This window comes from Entamoeba invadens (genome assembly GCF_000330505.1).
Source record: "Entamoeba invadens IP1 unplaced genomic scaffold scaff_1105074724821, whole genome shotgun sequence".
Taxonomy (NCBI): Eukaryota; Evosea; order Mastigamoebida; family Endamoebidae; genus Entamoeba; species Entamoeba invadens.
In genome coordinates, this window is record NW_004440095.1 from 187805 (window position 1) to 209163 (window position 21359).

The following is a 21359-nucleotide window of genomic DNA, read 5'->3' on the forward strand; positions in this document are numbered from 1 at the left end:
TTATAACTATACTTGTTTGATATTTTTATGGGAATTGTACTTAAGTTTGTAATTTAGTATTTTTTATTTATAGTTCAAAAATAGTATATTATTTAATACTAATAATTTATTTTTCTTTTTCGCTCCACCTATCACTTTTGTAATAAAATAAATTAAAAAATACTAAAAAGGTTGGTATGTTTTAGTATGTTTCTGGACTAGTATTGCTTTACAAAAATTTTATTTTTGTCATTATTGAATAGTTTTCAATTGTATTATAATTTATATTTTTTATTCTTATTTATTTTAATATAATTGTTGTAAAAAAAGCAAATAACTTCTTGATTATCATTTAAATTGTAAAATGTTGTTTTTAAATGTTATATATAACAAAAAAACAAAATGTTATTTTAACTTTTTATTACTAAAATGTTTTATATTTTCAAAATAAGAAAATTACCATTGAAAATGTTATATATAACAAAAATTATTTAAATGTTATATATAACAAAATAAAAACAAATGTTATTTAAAAAGTGACAAACAAGAGATGCTCAACTTAAAAAGACAAATGGTGATTTTTATTCGACCATTCTGGGTTGAGCATAGAGGGTGTCCGATATATTCAGTAGATGCATCACCAACGATGGAAGAAATAGTCACATGTGGGGGAGATGGGTGTTTTAATTTGTATAATACAAAGGCATTCAGCGACAGTTCATTACAGCCGAAGTTAAAGAGTAAAACGAAAGTGTCTGACATGTCGTTGAATGTTATAAGATATTCGCACGATGGGAGATATGTTGCGACGGGTGGAGACGACCACATAGTTTCGATCTGGGAATTGACTGAACGCCTTGGTGGTTTTGAGAAAGACGAGACAGAGAATTACTACGACGTTATCTTCACACGAGTTTGTAACTTACGAACGCACACGGACAGCGTCATCGACTTGTGTTGGTTACCTGGTGACAAGTTTCTGATATCAGTGTCAGCGGATTGCACTGCGGCAATATGGGATGTGACAAAACAAGAGCTTTTGGACACGTACCGCGACCACAAAGCGTCTATCATAGGTGTTTGTGTTGACCCATTAGGAGTATATGCGTGCACACAAGACTTAAAGGAAGTTCGTGTGTGGAAGATACGAGATAAGAGTACTGTAGTGAAGATCGAAGAGCCTTTTGAAGACTGTGAACATGGCAATTTCAGTTGTCGAATGAGTTGGAGTTGTGATGGGAAAGACCTTGCAGTGGTAGGAGCGACGAGTAAACTGAAGCGATGCTTCTTACTGATTAAAAGAAGTGACTGGACATACCAGACGTGTTACGGACATAAGAATGAGGTGATCTCTGCGCGCTTTTCAGACCGGATCTTTGGATACCTCCGCTCTGCAGGCAAATCGAAAACGCCATTTAAGATCTTTGCGAGTGGGAGCATCGATGGGGATGTATGTATCTGGTCTACTAAGCCGAGTGGAGGCAAAAAGGGGGACACCCCTTCATTCACATCGATCTGTACTATAGAGAAAGTGTTTGATGAGAGTGTGCAAGACTTAGTCTGGTGCAACTCAGGGAAGGATTTAATAGCTGTTGGGTTGAAAGGGTTCTTAGCAGTGATCAAATTTTCATATGAAGAGATCGGGGGGACGCTAGTAAGTGAGGAGGCGCTGCGGAAGTATATGGCGCATTTCAAGCAGAAAGACGCAGAAGAAATTCAAGAGAGTTTGACAGTGAAAGAGGAGTGTCGAATACAACACGAGAAAGACGAGCAACAACAATTGAAACAAAAGGAGTTGGAAGAGGCGAAAGAAAGAGAAGAACAAGAAAAGGCGAATGCCAAACGCCCAGCAGTCGATGTGTTACATCCCGAGGAACGTAAAATGCTTGAAAAAATGAAGGCGGACAAGATGAAAGAGAAGAAGAAGAAAATCAAGCCTGTGGTGTTACTGAATGAACCGAAGGCGATTACCCTTCCAAAAGTTGAAAAGGATCCAATCGTTGTGAAACAGCCACCTCCATTAGTTCCAAGTAAGCCAGAAAAGGTTTCCAAGCTCGAGAAAAGTGAAATTGAAAAAAATGAAAAACTGGAGGACGAGGAAAAGACGCTTCGGATGCGGATGGCATCGAAGGCAGTCAAAGAGACGATAGAAAAGGAGAAAGAACGCAAGGAAATGAATGGGAAGAAGTACCAAGAGCGTCTTGATATTATCGAGGAGATGCGGATGAAGAAGGTGATGAAGCGGATCGACCAAATCGATGAGTTAGAGAATCAAATGAAGTGCATCACTGAGCGGATTGCGAGAGTCGAGAACGAAAAAGTTGCTGACCGATTGAAAGTGCTTGAAATGACTCAAACGACTGCGGCGAACACTTTGAATACGACGAATGACGACACTAAAGTACTTACAGTGCCTTTAATTCGGCCACTTACGATTAATTGTTTGAATGAAGAGAAGAAGCCGATAGTGTATAAGAGCACGACGTCGGTGTACGGCAAGAAGATGTTTTCATATGTGCAATTGGTCAACGTCTTGAATGACGCGATCCTTTGGGAATCACAGTTACCGTTCCAAGTCACGACGATGAGCTTAAGCACCGACGAGATCACCATTGGAACGATCGGAGGTGTAGTTTTGGGGATCGACCAATATTCCGGTGCGATCATCCGTGCGCCTCTTATGGTGCATGGCGTCATCCACAATGCGTTCAAAGACAAGGGGGTGGTGTTTGTAGTGAAGTGTGATGGGATGATCGAGGTGTACAACGCGACGAGTGAACTCATCAAGATTGTATCTGTCAAAGAGTTAGCGGAGCAGTTGAATATGAAGAATGTGACTGATGTGAAGTGTACGTCGAGTGGAGGGATTTCCGTTGTATTTGATGAAGACATTGAAGTAGTTATACTGAACGGTCATTGGGTTGTCCGGAGGAGTTTAGTGAAAGATGAAGAGAAGCGGAAGAACGTGAACGTAGCGAACAAGTGGAAGATGGAGTGTGAGCTTGAGTTAACCACTTTATCACTGACATGGGACACTGAGCAGTTTGAAACCGTCATTCAACGTTATTTAGAAGTCCTTAAAACACCTAAAGATGAGAAGCGAGGGAATGCACTGATTAGGATTTTGAATGGATTAAAGAACGGGAAGAATGACACTTTGATTGAGAAGTGGAAGGAGACCGTCAAGAGGTGGATTGTCTCATAACACCTATGAATTCATTATAATTTAATTATAGTTTCGATACTACTACCAAATAGCTTGCAACCCGCAACGAATGAAAGCAAAAATTAGTGTTTAGCCAAGTAATTCATAGGAACACTCCCCTCGACGCCTTGAGCGTTTCGCGCTATTGGCCATTCGGGGTCTTCTGTCGAGATGAGAGTCAACTGTTCGCCTTCTTTGAAAGACAAGTCACCTTCTTGTTGTCCTTCATAATCGAATTCTGCGACATAGACATCGCCTTGTGCTGGTTCTTGTTGAGCTTCTTCTTGGTATTGTTCTTGTTCGACTGGGGCCTGTTCTTGTTGAGGTTCTTCGTATTGTTGTTGAGGTGGTTGTTCTTGGTACTCTTCTTGTTGTTGTGGTTCTTCTTGGTATTGCTCTTGTTCGACTGGGACTTCTTCTTGTTGAACTTCTTGTTGTGGTTCTTCATATTGTTGAACTGGAGCGGCTGGCTCAGCAGCTTTAGCTGGTGGTTGCCACTTTCTTCCGGAACTCACTGGCTTCTGTGGGACTTGTTCTGACTCTTCGGCGTACTGCGCGAACTTGTTTTTGAACGCAGAGACGTTTCCTTTGACTTGAGGAGCGGCTTGTTGTTGTTCAGACTCTTGGTAATGGGATTGGACGTCTTGGCGATGTTGTTGTTCGATTCCTTTCCAACGTTGTTGTTCTGCTTGGTCTCTTTGTTGCTGTTGTTGGTTATAAGCGTTGACCTCTTGTTCTCTTCGAGCGGCGGATTTGGATTTGTCCGCTTCGACTTGTTGTTTCCATCTTTGTTGTTCTGCTTGGTCGCGTTGTTGTTGTTGTGATCTGAAGGCGTTGACTTCTTGTTCTCTCTGAGCATTTTTCTGTCTCATTTCTTCTTCGGCTTGATTCTTCAATTTCTGAGCTTGTGCGGCTCGTGAACTTGCTAAATCGGCTTCTCTCTCTTTAGCTTTCTGATCCATTTCGGTCTTATATTTCTCATCAACAGTCTTCTGTTGTGTCCAAAATCCTTTGGCTTTGCCTTGTAAATCTTCCTTTTGTTCTCCAGTCTTTCTTGCTCTAACAAACGTCCCTGTGGATTTATTCAGCTTGTCTACAATAACCGCCTCTTCGACATCTTCTTCCTTTCGAGCGGAAATATTCACTGAAATGGAGTGTTGGTTCTTCTTCAAGAAGTCTTCCCAGTCTCTGCTGTAATACACAAATTTGGTTTTAAGTTTGTCTTGGGACCCTTGGCCACACCAACAGACCGAAAGGAATTTCTTGGTCTGGTCCATCTCATAGCGCAAATAAGCAAACTGCACTTGACTCCCGTCCATTAAGTATACCATATCCCCTACGGAGTTCCCAGTGTCGTCCTTCACTAAGTCGCCATTACGCGCATCAACGTGATAGACTACCCATTCATAGTCTCCACCAGTTCGAACAGTGTTAAGTGTATCAATGATATCTTTATCTCCAAGGCCAAGGTGGCTCGGTAACATTCTCTTGAATTTATCAGATTCGACTCCAAAAACTGAGACTGAAAATTGACGTACAAATCTGTTTAAAGTTATCGTTCTTTGTACTTTTGATGTGTATTACGTTCTTTCTGTTCGTACAATCGGGAAATTATCGAGTTCCATATTCTGTTTGTATTATACAGTTTCTTGTGTAGATCAAATAAAACACTTTTGAGTTATGTTCTTCGAATAGAAGTGTTTGGTATATTGTATTAAGTAATATAGTTATAATATGAATGTTAAAAATACTAGAGAGATTTCTTCCCAGATCTTTTTATTCAACACGGAATTCCTCACACATTTCTTTTAAATGTGATTGTTTTTATTTGCAAAGTCTTTTAGTAATAATTCGATGGAAACATTCACTAATTTATGCGTCAATTAGCTATCAAAATGAATCACCTGACACAAACTAAGAAGAACAACGCATGAAAAAAGCTGAATTAATCGTCTTTTCTACCTCTGAGTTGAGTGTTAATTGCCTTGGTAATATCGTTAATTTTAGCCTGTTGAGATGAACCCATTTGGCATCTGCAGTTGTTTGTAATTTCCTTCGACTTGGAGAAGTAGATGGCGTCCAAAATTCGTCTCATTGTGGATTCGGTTGACTCGACAAACTCACCAATGTTAACGACGTGCGCATCCTTCCCAACAACGTTCAATGTTTTCTCGTTCTGTCTGGTGAGTGAACCGGCAAACGACACCTTTCCAGTTGCTTCAGTGTTAGTTTCCAAATACAAGATAACAGTGGATGTCAGTCTATACTCAGCCTTGTCTTTGCCCTTGGGGATGACTTCAATGACATTAATAGAGTCCCAAGTACCTTTCATGGGGTTCCCCTTTTTGCTTTGATCTGCAGTTTTCTTCATAAGAACGCAGACAGCAAACCCGTCGTTATCATTCTCCCAGACATAAACGGAATGAACACCACCTTCGTAGTACATTTCTCTGTACATATTAAACGCTTCGTTGAGATCTTTCTCCAAATTTCTGAGCTCAGCAGAGGGTTTGTTTCCTTCTGGGAATGGTGGGAAGTATGTGTTCGAAAAAGGAGAACGGTATGAGTCCCCATCTCTGCAGTAATCGCAAATAAGGAAAGAACGTTTCTCTTGTGTATCCTCAACGATTTTAAGAGGTTGATCAGTCGCGGAAAGTAACTCATCGGTCAAATCGGGACACAAGTCGATCAACATCTGCAAGTTGTCCTCGACCTTTTGTGGTGGAAGACGGCGCATTAAATCAAGGGCATAATCCAACTTGTCGGTCATTGGATTTTGAAGTTCTTTTTTTCAGTTTTGCTCGCCAATTTCTTTTCAAGTTCAAGGCGTTTTGCTTTGCATTGTTTAATTGGTTGATCTCTCATTTTGGGTTGGGGATTTTTTTGATATTCCGTATTTTCCATGTATTTGGTCGTTTTTCTGTAAATTATCGGGCCATTTCTGTTATTTCATTCCGATTTCGCAATCTCAATCTCTCACTTTATTAAATGATTATGATATATTTTTAATTAAAATTTTTTTTTGAGTTACTATATATAATTATAAAAGTAACTAAATAGAAACTTCTTTTTCAAATCACGATAAGCAATAATTTTTTATATCAGATTAAAAATTAATAGTCGTATAAATTAATACTAAAATATAAATTGCTGCTCTTATATAAACCTATTTGTTTTTTTTGCCACATCGCTTTTGTTTTAAAAATAAAAAACTATTGATATAGTTAATAGAATGGTTACAATAAATCAAAAAAGAATAATATATTATAATTAATTTTATTAAATATTAATTATATAAAAACTATAAAATAGATAATTATGGTAAGTCACACAAAAATATATATAACTTAATTATATGATACAATTTATTATAAAAATTAATTTAAATGTATAATTTACTTAATAACTAAAATATAATATTATGTTTAATTACTCTTAATTATAAAATAAACTATATATATAATAAAATAAATTAAAAAACAAAGGAATCAATTCATCATCCCAATCACACCCAATTGTTGACGCCACTTAAAGCAGATTTCACATCAGTTCTTTGTTTCTCCGTCAAGTACGCCGGGAATTGTATTTTGAAGTGTATGTACAGATCTCCAAATTTTCCAGGAGACTTTCTAATAGGCATTCCTTTTCCATTGATTATTTCTGGTGTGTTTTCAGACACAGGGTGATCGATTTTTTTGGACACTTCAGACCCGTCCAAGAATGGCAAATTGACTTTAAACCCAGTTAAAGCCTGTGAAACGTTAATAGTGACGTTGCAGTGTAAGTTATCGCCGTCTCTTGTATACAAAGGGTGTGGTATTGTCTTCACGACAAAGACGACGTCCCCTGCCTCTTCTCCATAATTTTCGTCACCATATCCTTCGAATCTAATTTTAGTCCCATCCTTCCATCCGGCTTGAATATCCAAGTCAACGACGTTTTCCTTTTGCGATGTTTGTCCATTTGAATTTGTGATGTTCTTAGTGATCTTTCGTGTTTTCTTACATCCTTTATATAACTCCTCTAATGTACAATTGACATTGGCTGTAACTTCTTCGCCTTTTTGTGGTGTTTCTGTATACCCTTGAAACTCTTGTGGCATTCCTCCAAACTGTTCGAAGCCACTGAACCCATTTCTCTTTTTCGAGAACTTCGCCCGTCGCGAACGACTCTGCGGCATCCCATCCATCCCACCAAACATCGAATTAAATAAATCAAACGGATCAAACCCTTCGCTTCCATTTGTCGTGAAAGTAAAACTGCCGCCAGGAAATCCTTTCATCCCATCGTACTGCTGTTCACCAGTCATCCCAGCTTTTAGACCATCTTCACCATATCGGTCGTAGATCTCTTTCTTCTTTGGATCCGAAAGCACAGCATACGCCTCTGCTATGTTCTTGAACTTCTCCGTCGCTTCTTCTTTGTTGTTTGGATTGCGGTCGGGGTGCCATTTGAGCGCCAATTTACGATACGCCTTTTTTAAATCGTTTTCTGTGGCGCTCTTTCCGACGCCTAAGATTTGATAGAAATCTCTGCCCATCACTTTCTGATTTTGATTATTCAGTGGAACGAATACTTTTTATATTCAACAGGTTCTGGAAACGTGTCATCACCAAACGTGTCAAGAGGCTGTTTAGTTTTGTGAATTCAATGTCTCCACATTGTATTTACGTGGAATATCTATTTTAAGAATAGTTTATTGTATAACATCTGATATTAAAATTGTAGTTTGAAAAGTACCAATAACCGAAATGTGTCACCACGTTGTTAATGTCAAAAGGTCGCCACATATCCTTACAAATTATTATTTTTATTAAAATAAAGTATAATTATTAGTTTATAATATACAACTTCTTATGTTATTTAAAAAGATTATTGGAAAAATCATTTATCTATTTTTAAAAACATTTTATATAAATAGAAAAACAATCATTTTATAATTAATAGTTTGAAATATAAATTTTTTTTATCATTAAAAAGGATTTATATTTGTATTATGGAGATAAGATCATTTTTTGCTAGAAAACTCAAAACGAAAAAAAAATTATTAATAAATGATGTTAATGAAAAATAAAAGATTGAATAGAATTTATAAATAATTAATTAATTTTAATTACATTTTATTAGAGTAGAATTTATTCAAAAAATATTAAAATAACACTACAAAATTATTTCTGTTCTTATAAAAATAATTTATTTAACAAATAATTTTATTATTTTTTAATTTAACAAACCAACTCAATCAATTATTTTATTAACCAAAAATTAAAAAAAAACATTTACTAAATTGTAAACCCCAATTTAGTAAACCCAAATAAAGAGTCAGTATGTTGTGAGTTTGTTTCATTATTCGTTCCAATAAACTAGACTCAAACCATACTTATAATTATTTTAAATTAGATAATAGAAAATGTTTTACGATATTTTTAATATTTCAACTAATGTGAGTTGAATTTTTAATTCAAGAGAACTCGAAAGGATGGACCTTTTTGCCTTTATGAAGACGACATTAGTGTTAGCTCCCGAGAATAAATTATTAGAAGGGAATTACGAGAAGTTGTTTTCGAGTAAAACAATTGAAGAGTTTTTAGTTCAGTTCAATCAAGTTGTTAGCAAGTATTTGACTGACGAAACAATACCTTTTGAAGAGAGATATTCTTTTGTGAAGAAGTTCACTACTTTAGAAACGCCACAGTCCGTTCGTTGTGTCTTCGACCAAGTCGAAGAGAACGATAAAGCAAAGTTCCAGACGGCAATGTTGTCAATTAAAGAACTTCTGGAATACCCTGAGATGAACGAAGAGAACAAAGACGTCGATAAAGAAACACGAAGGAAATTTAAACAATTTCTGAACTTAAGACAGAAAATGATTGAACAAGAGGACATACCTATAGATAGACTAATTGACCCCTTTTTTATACCTGAGAAGAAAAGAAAGACGAATCGTAAGAAGGTCGAATGTTTGTTAAATCAACTCAGAACAGCTACACAAAGTCAACTGCAACAAATTGTTAAGGAAATGAATAACGGAGAGGAGAGCGACGATCTCGAAATAGAACTGAGCGATTTGGATAATGGGACGTTGGATAAAATGTATGATATTCTCAATTGATTGTTTATTTCTTTGTTGTATTATAAAATAATATGGTATTGGCTTTGAAATTTGTTGAATGTGATGAATGTATAATTGGGTCACATTTAATGATTCATTTGTGCTGTAAATATCACATTAAGGTTGATGATAGTTTTATTGGTTTGTACATGTTTAATTAAACAATAAGTTGTGGTTACACTTTTTAAATTCAGTATTTAAGATAATTAAAATATAAGCTGTATTTTGTTAACACAAAGTTATTTAAAGTTATATGTATGTGGATCTCTTTGAATCGTTTTATAACAGCTGTTGAGTAGTGTCTAATATGTAAAATTAAAAAACCTTCAATTATTAATATTACAATATTTGTATTGTAAACACAATGTTCGTTTTGACAATGTCGAATGTAAATCACTCTATGGATTGGTAATATATTTATTGTATAAAAAGTAGTTATAAAAATTGTGTTTATTTAATGAATATATTTTCAATGATATTTTAACCATTTATTCAAAATCAACCACATAACGAAATCATTTATTTGATGAATTTAACTGAAGCCCCAAATTTTCAAAGAGGATGTTGTTTTAAGAAAATTTAATGATAACAACATTATAACATATGTTTCTCTAGAACATTAAATAAAAATAATTTTTTATTTATATTGAAAGTGTCAGTTATTTATTTATAAATTTCACTAATTTAAACTAAAATCGTTTATACATATGAACTGTATTAATCAGTTAGAAGTTTATGAATCGCCTCGACCCATTTCATATAATGATAGTTTCCAAATATTTTTCAACGTTCACCGACATTATTAACTTAAATCTTGTCTGCAAAAAGTTTTGTAATAACATGATGCAATTTCATTACAACCCGATTCCTGTTACTCTGCAAACTCTTAAACACTTCCCTTCATTGGAGACACTTTGTATTTACTCAGAAAGAGATGAACACTTTCTTGGATATAACTCAAACACAAAAAATGAAAAAACAACACAACATTTTGATTGGTATAACAACACCAATTTCTTTTCTATATGTATTTTTTATGCAGTCCACTATTCTATTTTTAAAGAGGTTAAATCCAAACCAAATTATTCTAAAATTGTCTTCAAGAATTTGGTATACACGGTTTCTGATAGATTTATATATAAAAATGTTATTCCAGAGAATGTTAAAAGTTTAGCTGAAAAATGTTTTGAAAGGGCGTTGTTGGAAACACCACCATATATTCCAATATCAGTGACATCCTTTTCAAATAGTTGTTTTCGGGTTTGCTCATCCTTGACTTCCATCAAATTGCCAAACAATTTAAAATATCTTGGAGACTATTGCTTCCAACGTTGTGTGTATTTATTATCTATTGATATCCCGAGTAGTGTCTCTAAAATTGGAAGAACGTGTTTTGGGACGTGCAAACGATTATCCAAAGTGAATTTTTGCAAATGTGTTGAAGGTGACATAAGTAACAAAAAATGCACAAGAATAATAAAACTTGGAGGATCATGTTTTATACATTGTATTTCTTTATCAAAGATATTGATTCCAGAAAGTGTGCTTAAAATAGGTGGAAGCATTTTTAATGGGTGTTTGTCGCTTACAGAAATTAAAATGAATGAATGTACTTTAATTACTTCAATACCAGAATTAGTCTTTAAAAATTGTGTATCTTTAAGTACAATAGAGTTGCCTTCAAACATCAAAAATATAGGCAGTGAAACTTTTCGAGGATGTAGTTCATTGGAAATTATTGAAATACCAAAACAAGTGACACAAATAGGATATTTGTGTTTCTTTGGATGTGTGAGTTTAGAACAACTTGGTGTTGACACAAAAACAATTCAAATGGGGACAAATGCTTTTAAAGGATGCAAGAAACTTAAACTAAATAGTCAAGAAAATAAAACGTAATTTAAAGTTGTTTCAATAAGAAATTAAGTTGTATTGATATTCAATAAATCTTGCACTACCAATACATAAAGTTCATTGTGTCTTTCATTTACTTGAATAAAAAAACTCGTTAATTAATATTATATTATAATATAGAAAATTTAGATCGAAATAAAAATAAATTTATTCAATAATGAATACAAAATAATTATTTAATTGTGTGATAAAGTAGGTTTTATAGTGTATTGAATCGGCATTTATAAACAATTATGAATTGAAACTAATGTGAGCCAACATATTTTAAATTATAGTAAATTATTATAAAAATAATATTAAATCTTATTATTATAATAAGTTTTTCGAAAGTAAAGTGTTTTAACACTTAAAATAACACCCTTGTTTTTGTTTTGGCCTGTTTTTACAGGGATATTAATCCAATTTTTGGTGATTTTCCTTTTTTTGACTTGTGTATAGTTTATGCACAAAAAATAAACTCTAAAAAAACGGAAATTTATTTAATAAACTCGAGTTTTCCCGATTTTTAGACCACTTGAATTTTGTTCAATGTTATTTAAAGTGTTAAAAAAAAAGATAAGTTATAATTTTTTTATACCCAATATGAAGTATTGAAAAGTTAATAAAGTAATAATATCTTTTATTAATTAGTAGTAATTAGTAATTACCTTATCAAATTGATAAATACTTAGCAATTTATTATAAATATAAAATATGATAGATATACTATATTGATATAATAAAAATATTATTAATTCTACCAATTTTGAATTTACCGTCATTAAGTGACGGAATAAATATCGTCTTTTAGTTTTGTTGGGATTATTGCTATTTGTCATTTTATAAAAAAACTCATTTTCAAGTTTGTTTTGACCAAAATGTGTTTTTTTTTCTGAAGTTCCATTTTTTTTCTCCTTTTTCTACCAAATCTCACTCAACGTTTTATCACTTATCACACCTTCACTTTCTCCTTTTTTTATAGTATTAATTACTATATTTATAGTACCATTTCCATGTAAAACACAATTGTTGTGTGTTAAAATCAAAGTTATGCTCCATTCCATTCTGTTATTATGATATAGTAAAAATACTAATAACCAAACGATATAAAACTTGTCTAATTAAGAAGACGGTCTAAACCTTTCCAAACTATTTCTTTGCAACGCCAACGACAAGAGAATGCCGCAGGCCTGCAAATCTGAAGGCAGAGGCGAGAAAAAAGGGCGAGAAAGGAGCAAACCAAGAGGTGAACTTCAAAAGATCTTCCTGTGGAAATGCTTAGGGAAACTTAAAAAGAACTGAGAAACTTGGAACACTTGAAAGATGTTTAGCAAAGCGCACACAATAAAACCGAAAAAGAAAGCGGAGAAGGGAACGATTCGATACGACTTGCACAACTTTTTTGAGAAAGCGAAAAGTGGGGACATCATCAATGGAGTGAAATGCCCTGAAGGTCAAAACTTATATGAATGGTTATCAGTGAATGGCTTTGATTTCTTAGATGAAATTCAATTACTCTATAGTCCTATTTCTGACTTATGTACCCCATCGAATTGCCCTCAAATGAACGCAGGCCCACAATTCGAATACCTTTGGATGGTCGACAAGAAACCAACATCAATGCCCGCTCAACAATATTGCTCCGAACTCTTCATATGGGCTAGTGAACTCTTCGACGACCAAAGTATCTTCCCCGAAGAATTTAAAGACAAACCCCCTAAAAAGTTCATGGACACTATCACTAAGATCTTTAAGAGACTCATCAGAGTCTACGCTCATATGTTCTACTCACATATGGACGACTTGAAAGGAAACGGTAACGACCAAGTCGCTATGCAATCCTTCCAACACTTCTTTTTCTTCTGCAGAGAATTCAAAATGCTCTCCAAAGACGACATCGCACCCCTCGAGCCAATCATTAACGAGATGTGCAAGGAACATGGCGTCCCAGTTTTTCTCGAGAAATAACATATTGTGTTTCCTTTCCTTCGGTTTTGCACTTCTAACACTTCAATGACATGTCGAGTCAAGAATTATTGTATATATATATGTATATGTGTATATATATTTGTATAAATGACTTACCAATAATCAGTCATTTATACTTAATCAACATCGACCCTTTATACCTCCCCACGTCTTGAATCTTATAATCCGTTCGAACACTTTGAAGAGTCGCCGGCACGTCTAATTTCTGAACTTTCGAGTCGAAAAGAACAAAGACTTTCACATTGGAAGTGCTCAGCGCAATTTCTCTCTCATTTGTTTGTTTGATTGTCAGTTTGGTGACACTGCGCGGGAGACTCCTGAACTTTTCAGCGCGTTCGATCGTCAATTCGCGGAGCTTGGTACACCGAGTTAACTCACACTTTTTATATACCGTCAGCTCCGTCACACTCTCGGGAACACTCTCGGCTAACTCTCCGTGAATTTTAAGACTCTCAACTTGACTTAAATTGGCATAGATCTTTTGATTGCTTGGGACATACCCTTCAAACCTTTTGAGAGACGAAGGAAGACACACATTGATGTCACCAGATAACTGAATGATAGTCATCGCAGTCAATGAAGTCACTTTTGAGAGGTCGGCGTTGTTATTCTTCTTCTTCGGTGTCTTCTGCGTCGAGTCGGTGAGTACAACGTCTTTGAAATTCAACGCACACAACGAACTTGGCAGACACACCGTCTGCGTTTGGAAGACTTTGATGTCTTCGAGGGTCAAAGACGTCAGCGAAGTCACTTGAGTCAAATTTAAGGAGAGAAGTGCTTGTGTGGACTCTTCACTGAACTTCCCAAGGGAGCGCTTCACCGAACTTTTCATCGAACTTTTGATGGAACTTTTGAAGGTGTTAATGTCGCTTTGTGTTGTTCCTTTGAGTTTTAAAGTGGTAGGTAAATACCTCCACGCTATCGCCTCGATGTCTTCCACATGTCTTGATAATGGCAGTGTGAGACCATTTTCATCGGGCAACAGACACACTTCCCCCGTCAAAACGTGAGTTAACGAGCCGATTGAATGTGTCGAAAGATGTAAGTACTTCCGATAGAGTTTGTCTTCAATTTTCTCACTGCCGTCGTCGAGTGTATTTTGAAAGAGTTGGACATAGTCGATTTCAGAGAAGGTGTTGAGTTTGAGGACCACAAAAACGCGTTTCAGAGTCAGTTGGTGGAGGGCGTAGGTGAACTCTTCGATGTACGTGTCGACCTCGAGAATGGCACTTTTGAGCGAGTCACAGAAGAGTAAGGACTCGACCATCGACTCCATCGAAGACTTCGACGTCGTCGCCCAAAAGATCAGTTTGACGCGTTGAAGGCTTTTAAAGAGTTTGAAGTTAAATTCGACGTCTTTTAACACTTGCAATTCTAATAACAAGACACTTTGGCCATAGAGATTCCAATTCACGGGGATGTCTTCTTCACTCTCGTAATTGATTTTGACACTATAGAAATAGTCTGTCTTGCCATTAGGCACTTCTGAGAGATGTTGGACGGACGTCTGAACCACTTTAATGCCAGAGAAGATGATCAATTCTTGTTTTAAAGTGTCCGGAGAGTAAAACGGATTTTTCTTGGAGAGGATAATCGATGAGGCACACTTCTTAGACACCGCACCAAGCTTCAAGACATTTGTAATGTCCCGCATTAAAGGAATGATCTGTTCGATGTTGCTTCGTGTCAACTGGTTGTGTTGAGCCGGTAAAGAAAGACGTGTTATCTGCGCTTGTTCTTGAAATGAGAGCCGTGATGGACGGCCAGAGCCTGTCGTATTCCCCATTTTTTGAGGGATTCAAGTTCTTCTCTTTCTTGGCTCACTTCGGGTGTGTTACTATATTTTTATAATAAAAATACCATATTTGGTTAATACAGGTGTGACTATTACTTTCTCGTTCTAGTATTTAATTATAATTGAATTTATTATTAAATATAATACATATAATCACAATAAAATCGTTCAGTCAAAAAATATAAACTTCGATATTTAAGAAGTAAAAAAATGATCATACGAACTAATTGACATTTTTGATTCCAACCAGTGAAGCTCTATATAATAATATATTTATAATTAAATATAGTATACATTGTATATAATATATTATAGCATAATTATAATAAATATAGTATATTTGATATATAACTATTAACTCAACTATTTGTATGGCAAAACACTTTCAATCAAAACTCGAAGGATTCCAACAGTAAAAATTAACCTTCACGTGCAAATTTCATAGCGACGGCTTGAGCCCCTTCTTCATCATAAAAGTCCTTTGTAGCATATAACTCAACGGTTGATCCAAGTGCACCTAAACACGCTGCCCCATACCAAGCGAGGACATCAGAATTGTCATAGACATTGACGGCGACTTCAGCTCTGTTATTAGAGTCTCTCAAGATCTTCTCGACGTCATTTTTGATACGAGTAGAAAGTCCACTGATCTTTGCAGCGCCACCGACCAAATTGATTTGCTTGAATAAGTCACTTTTACAGTCGAGAGGACACTTGTTGATGCAATCGACGATCATCTTGGCGACGCCTTGCATTTCATTTCTCTTATCGATTGACATGGGGACTAAAAGTGGTTCAATGACGTCACAACAGTTGATAGAGACTGTTCTCCCATCGGGGAGGGTATACTCCTTAATGGTGTCTTCCTTTCCTTCTATTCTTGGTACTGAACAGTCTGCTTTAATAGTGTTAAGTAACTCTCTATCTTTCTGTAAGTCAAGTTCAATGCCACTCTTCTTTAATATCGTCGCCAAGTTGTTGGAAGTGTCTAACCCACCAAACGCCTGTTTGTCTGATGCATTGAATAAATATGTTGAGTTGTAGAACGGGAACATCGAAACAAAAGACTCCCCAAAGTCTACAGTCATCCCTGTGGAAAGGTCTAATGGGACTAATGCACAGTTGCCTGTTAACTCAAAGAGTAACCCCGGCGTCTCAAACTTCTCAAATAAAAGCTCTGCGTAGTTCTGTTTTCTAAGGTTAGGGCATAAGGCCTCTTCTGTTAATATAATTGGAGCTGCAGAAGCATCTACTTGCATATTCTCATCAAATGCATACCTTAATAAATTCTCGATGTCATCAAAGTCAGCTATGTTACCACGGGTAATAGGGTAATGGAAGTCATCTAAGCTCTCCTTGTTATTTAAAACACTCTCTCCATAATATTTATCGTCACCTTTGTTCCCTATTATCGTTCGTAGAACACATGTGGGAGCTTCATCTTCGGCTGTACCAGCTTTGATACTATAACTTCCTATATCCAAGACTATTGGCGTATTATCAACCATTTTATTCAAGTCTCTGCACTATTACAGTTCCCTTTTATACCCAATTTTCAAGATACTTGATTCGTTGATATCTTGTCTCAATAGTGCGCTTTTATATATAAATTAAATGATAATTTCACACTTCTGAGTCGGAAATTGTTATCTTCAAAAACAACTTATGAAAATTAGACGAATTATAAACGGATATTTTACTGCCAAAACCTCGCAATCGCTTTGAGGAATTTGATGGGAAACTATTTCAAGTTCAAGTTTTCTTGAATTAACTAGTTGGTCGAAACTATTTTGTAATAGTTTTAATAACAATAAAAAATATATATTTAAAAATGGTTTATTAAAACTATAAAATACCATTCTTTATTATTTTTTTGTTTTTTATGTGATATAGTAGTTTTATATTATAAATGTACTATACTGTTATCTAAAATTAGAACTTATTGAGGTTTGATTTTTAAAAACAGATTTGTTATTTAAATACTAATTATAGTATAAGTATTATTATGATATTAATTAAAGAATATACACCAATAAACGTCATTAACATTAGAACGAAAAAAAGCTCTTAAATAAACCAAAAATGATTAAGATATTTTTATATGATTTAAGAATGAAATGATTCTCAAAGAGAAATTGAAGAGCACAAGACGAGTAAATATATAGGTTTGTCATTACAACTTTAAACTAGTTAAAAAATGAGTACAACCGATATGGGAAATATGTTAGAAGATTTATCGTTGTCAAGTAGTGGAAGCCCAACCCCAAACGACTCGAAGAACAACAGTGACAAAGAAATTCTTCATGATGAGATGGACGACAAGACGAAGTATTCTCTGACGTATCGGGACTATTTAGAGCGCATGCCATTAGCTTCTTTTGTTTCATTTTCTTCATATCAGCCGATGCGCCTGAGTCCCCGTGAAAGAATCTTATTAGACGTTTTAGAGTCTGCTTTAGATGTCTCTGAGTATGTGAACAATGTTGATGTCTCTCGGAGTGAATATGGGATGTACTACTTTGGTTCCAGTTACTTTTACTCTTCTATGGACGTTTCAATTAATAAGTACTCGAAAGCTACTATAATCAAAGCACAACATGAAGAACTGCGGAACACTTTAATTGGTCTTATGATGTCGTATAACTATAAGGAATGTCTGAAGATCATTAACAAGGAAGAATTATTTGAAGACTTCTTACAAGACACTTTCGAGGTGGGAAGGCGATTCAAAATAGCAAACCCCCATTTGCTCAGAACAACGTACCAAGAGATGATGCACATCCTTCAAGACGCGATTTTATATAACCCTTCCTTCATCGGAAAGAACTTTGAAAAGACTAAGAAGTTCAAAGAGATTTTGACCGTCGGCAAGTTTGCAAAAGAAAACAACATGATGGGCATTTTCAATGAAGAGTGCTTTAAAATTGCCGTCTTGCCAACAGACGAAAAGACTTCAAACGGCAAGAAAGAAGAGGCGAGAAGGTTTTTGATTAATAGCTACGGAGAAAACACAGAGAGACTCTTATTAAGTGTCTCGGACGGGTTCGCGGCAGCTTCTGCGAACTGCGGAGTCGTTCACCAGATGCTCAAAGACCTTCAAGAGAGGTTCACTGAGCAGACTAAATATACTGATTTGACCATTCGATATGGTACAAGAGGAAGTTGCTTAAGTCATTCCCACGCAGAACAACTCATTTTTGTTTCACAGAGTCTGACGTTGTGGTGGAATGTCATGCAGAACATGCCACACTTGTGGGAGATCACCGACGCAGAGTTTCTGAGTGGAACTTCGTATCGCCTTGTTAACACGGGACAAGGCCTCCAGCGCATGCAAAGTGCGCCAAATGTGTCGGGAGCGATGTACCAAATACTGTCACATACACAAACGAAGTTGTGTACGACGGGGTGGAGAGGACTGAGTGTTGTCCATATGGGCGATCAAGACGTTCCAAACTGTTTGTTCTTCATCGACAAGTACTCACAAGTCCCATGGATAGTCTCTCCAATCGTTAAAACAGCGACTCGTGTCTTCAAAGACAGAGATCCGCGCCTTGAAAAGTACTTTGAACGAATCAGTCGAGAGAGTTGGAGTACATATATCTACGGCGACTTCTTCAAACATGGCTTCGATGGAAGTGGATCAGATGGTGGAAGTTGTATTGATGGAAGACTCACGTCCGCGTGGAACTGGTGCTCGATGATAGAAAAGTATCTTTTCTACCCACTCTTCCTCACTTCAGACTTCGAGGGATTCTGCGGGCCGTACAAAAAGTGATTTGCTGCACTGTAATTCGACTTTTTTGGTTGGAATGTTGGTTGATACTATATTGTATAGTAAAAGAATTACACGTATAGTTTAGAGATCAGAAGGTAAGAAATACCAAAGAAATCAGAGACTGGGAATACACAGATGATTGCTACACAAAAGGCAGACCACAAACTCCTCGACGAAACTCTGATGTTCTGGGAGAAACAAACGAAGTTTGTCAAAAACTTGGACGCGGGATTGACAAAGATAGTCAACACGATGACAAAACATGGAAACTACTTGGAGGACTTCATCGTCTCCATAAACCCCAAACCGGTGAATATTGGTTTGTTATTTTTAAACCTTCTATTAAGCGTGTTTTAGAGAGAAACAATGTATTTGTATTTTGTTTTACATGCCAAACAATAAAAGTCTCAAATCGATTTTGTTGTATAAAATGAGATCATAACAGTTATGCATTTGAGTAATATGTGAAACACTTTTAATGTCTTGTTTCGGGATTTGTACTTTGATTCTTTGTTGTTCATCATCGAGAAACTTCAACTTTGGACTTTTTCCTTATTCGGTAAACTAACTCGTAGACGTCCCATCACTGATTACCATCGTGAATGGTCTTCGCAGTGTCTGCGACACATTCAACATGATGGAAAGACAAGTCACCGATGTGTTGATGGAACCGACGAAGAAAATCAACATGTATCTGGACTCAATGAAAAAGCCAATCAAAGACGCAAAGAAGAACGAAGTGAATGAGATGACGGCAATACAGACACACAAAATTGGTGAGTACCTCAGAGTGCAAACTCCCATGTTGTTTTTGGATATGTTCCGAATATTTAACTCACACTACCTGCTCGGATTAAATTACTTGCCGAATATCACACCGTTCCAGGAGATATATAACAAGGCGGTCGCCGTTTGTTCTTTTATTTCTTTTTACCGCGTTGAATGTACAATGAGTGAATAAAATTGAGAAATAGAAATCAAACAGTGAAACTCCCGCGCCAGAAAAGAATATTATATATCACCAACCACTTATCAGTATATTAGCTGCGGAAGGTAGAACAACGAAACAAATTCCTAAAGCACTTGAAGACATCATCAGCATTTTGTACGTCAAAGGTTGTTACACAAATGGGATTTTCAGAGAAAATTCGTTGGCAAACAAAGAGCAAGTCGAAAAGCTTGCACTGAGTATCTCGTTCATTAACTTCGAGCAACAGCCGCCTGAGGTTACAGCCGCCGTCTTGAAGTCGTATCTCCGCAACATGGTCGAGTCGGTCATTGACAACAACACAACACAAACACTTCTCGAGACGTGGAACGGCGCAGCAATCAGCAAGTTTGGTATCAAGGAGAAGACGCTTGGCGCAAACGCGTTGATTCATTCTCTTCCCGCTGCTCATCTCTCTTTGTTCAAGGGGTTAATGAAGCTTGCTTTTAAAATCACGATGTACAAGGACATCAACATGATGGACGCGAAAAACCTTGCTGTCTGTCTTGCTCCTTGTATCATCAGGACTGCAACCAACTCATTTGAGACTGTGCAAATTGTCATCGCGTTCCTGATCTTCGTTATCGACAACTACCCAACACTTTTCCCAGATGATGTTGATTCGGGGATTTATAGGCGGACACAGTGCTTGGATTTCTTGTCAACAAGTCCAACCTTCCTCTCTTCTATGAATGAAGATTACCCACAAAGTAAGGGATTTATTAACAAAACTCTTCACAAGAAAAAGGCTTCAACTTCTTTGGAAACGTCCCCCAGAAACTCCGCCCAAATACCTCCCCTTTCCGTTGCCCAATCATTCTCTCAATCTCACCAAAATCTCAACCTCTCTCGTCAAACCCTTGCCGGAACGAAAGTGTCTCCAATAGTTCAGGAATTAACAACACGTAAAGCGCTCAACCCCGTCTCTGCGTCTCGGGCACAGACAATGAAAAACCCAAAGTCATTACAAAACTCTCCACGTGTACAACAAGAAAACCAAATAAAAAGCCAAAAACCTTCGCTCCCCACTAGGCCAAAGCCACAAACCCCAACCAAACCAGTGCAAACACAACAAACTATGCAAGACGAAAAAACTACTTCGGCCGGATCCCCACGACAAAATGTCTCTTCCTTAGCCAGAAAATTTGCTCAACAAACAAACTAAGTTTTTCATAGTATTACATTTATAGTTTTTTTATAGTTTTTTGTAATTTAATTGTATCACAAATTATTTTATGGTAAATTTTACTTGATTTTATAGTTACAGGTTCATTCATTGTTTTAACTTTAACATATATACAATAGTTAATTTTTTTATTATAAATTAATATCCAATTTTTTAAGATTGTTTTAAATAATTATATTATATTATTAGAATATTTTTTTTTTCATTAAAAAAAATATAATTGTACAAATTAAAATGGTTTTATTATTTGATCAAATAATTCGAATGAATCTACATTTCAATAAAAAAAATAATACCATAATTGAAACTATAATATATGGTACAGTAACTTAATTTTCCTTTTCGAAACAAAGATTCGTTGTGAATTGGAGTATTTCTGTTAAAAAGAATCTAAAAAGTTATCCTTTATTGCTTTATATAGTAAATACAAAGATTAA

At 35.8% G+C, this 21359-nt stretch overlaps 11 protein-coding genes across 11 annotated transcripts; 6 read left to right on the top strand and 5 right to left on the bottom strand.

The window, feature by feature from the left end:
* Positions 1–550: 550 nt before the first annotated feature.
* On the top strand, positions 551–3184 carry EIN_044380 (protein HIRA, putative; the record flags this gene model as incomplete). Its single annotated transcript, XM_004253603.1, has 1 exon — positions 551–3184. One exon carries the CDS (start codon positions 551–553, stop codon positions 3182–3184), a length of 2634 nt encoding a protein of 877 aa, XP_004253651.1.
* An 83-nt stretch (positions 3185–3267) lies between these two features.
* On the bottom strand, positions 3268–4668 carry EIN_044390 (hypothetical protein; the record flags this gene model as incomplete). Its single annotated transcript, XM_004253604.1, has 1 exon — positions 3268–4668. The coding sequence occupies one exon, from the start codon at positions 4666–4668 to the stop codon at positions 3268–3270; it is 1401 nt and encodes a 466-aa protein (XP_004253652.1).
* Positions 4669–5129: 461 nt separating this feature from the next.
* EIN_044400 (F-actin-capping protein subunit beta, putative) lies at positions 5130–5954 on the bottom strand (the record flags this gene model as incomplete). The annotated part of the gene is made up of 1 exon (XM_004253605.1): positions 5130–5954. One exon carries the CDS (start codon positions 5952–5954, stop codon positions 5130–5132), a length of 825 nt encoding a protein of 274 aa, XP_004253653.1.
* Positions 5955–6689: 735 nt separating this feature from the next.
* EIN_044410 (hypothetical protein) lies at positions 6690–7724 on the bottom strand (the record flags this gene model as incomplete). Its single annotated transcript, XM_004253606.1, has 1 exon — positions 6690–7724. One exon carries the CDS (start codon positions 7722–7724, stop codon positions 6690–6692), a length of 1035 nt encoding a protein of 344 aa, XP_004253654.1.
* A 939-nt stretch (positions 7725–8663) lies between these two features.
* On the top strand, positions 8664–9296 carry EIN_044420 (hypothetical protein; the record flags this gene model as incomplete). Its single annotated transcript, XM_004253607.1, has 1 exon — positions 8664–9296. One exon carries the CDS (start codon positions 8664–8666, stop codon positions 9294–9296), a length of 633 nt encoding a protein of 210 aa, XP_004253655.1.
* A 735-nt stretch (positions 9297–10031) lies between these two features.
* EIN_044430 (hypothetical protein) lies at positions 10032–11195 on the top strand (the record flags this gene model as incomplete). Its single annotated transcript, XM_004253608.1, has 1 exon — positions 10032–11195. One exon carries the CDS (start codon positions 10032–10034, stop codon positions 11193–11195), a length of 1164 nt encoding a protein of 387 aa, XP_004253656.1.
* Positions 11196–12512: 1317 nt separating this feature from the next.
* On the top strand, positions 12513–13157 carry EIN_044440 (Maintenance of ploidy protein mob1, putative; the record flags this gene model as incomplete). Its single annotated transcript, XM_004253609.1, has 1 exon — positions 12513–13157. The coding sequence occupies one exon, from the start codon at positions 12513–12515 to the stop codon at positions 13155–13157; it is 645 nt and encodes a 214-aa protein (XP_004253657.1).
* A 127-nt stretch (positions 13158–13284) lies between these two features.
* Positions 13285–14964, bottom strand: EIN_044450 (hypothetical protein; the record flags this gene model as incomplete). The annotated part of the gene is made up of 1 exon (XM_004253610.1): positions 13285–14964. One exon carries the CDS (start codon positions 14962–14964, stop codon positions 13285–13287), a length of 1680 nt encoding a protein of 559 aa, XP_004253658.1.
* A 428-nt stretch (positions 14965–15392) lies between these two features.
* On the bottom strand, positions 15393–16481 carry EIN_044460 (actin, putative; the record flags this gene model as incomplete). Its single annotated transcript, XM_004253611.1, has 1 exon — positions 15393–16481. The coding sequence occupies one exon, from the start codon at positions 16479–16481 to the stop codon at positions 15393–15395; it is 1089 nt and encodes a 362-aa protein (XP_004253659.1).
* A 704-nt stretch (positions 16482–17185) lies between these two features.
* On the top strand, positions 17186–18748 carry EIN_044470 (hypothetical protein; the record flags this gene model as incomplete). The annotated part of the gene is made up of 1 exon (XM_004253612.1): positions 17186–18748. One exon carries the CDS (start codon positions 17186–17188, stop codon positions 18746–18748), a length of 1563 nt encoding a protein of 520 aa, XP_004253660.1.
* A 135-nt stretch (positions 18749–18883) lies between these two features.
* On the top strand, positions 18884–20901 carry EIN_044480 (hypothetical protein; the record flags this gene model as incomplete). The annotated part of the gene is made up of 3 exons (XM_004253613.1): positions 18884–19067; positions 19324–19658; positions 19723–20901. 3 exons carry the CDS (start codon positions 18884–18886, stop codon positions 20899–20901), a joined length of 1698 nt encoding a protein of 565 aa, XP_004253661.1.
* Positions 20902–21359: the final 458 nt, after the last annotated feature.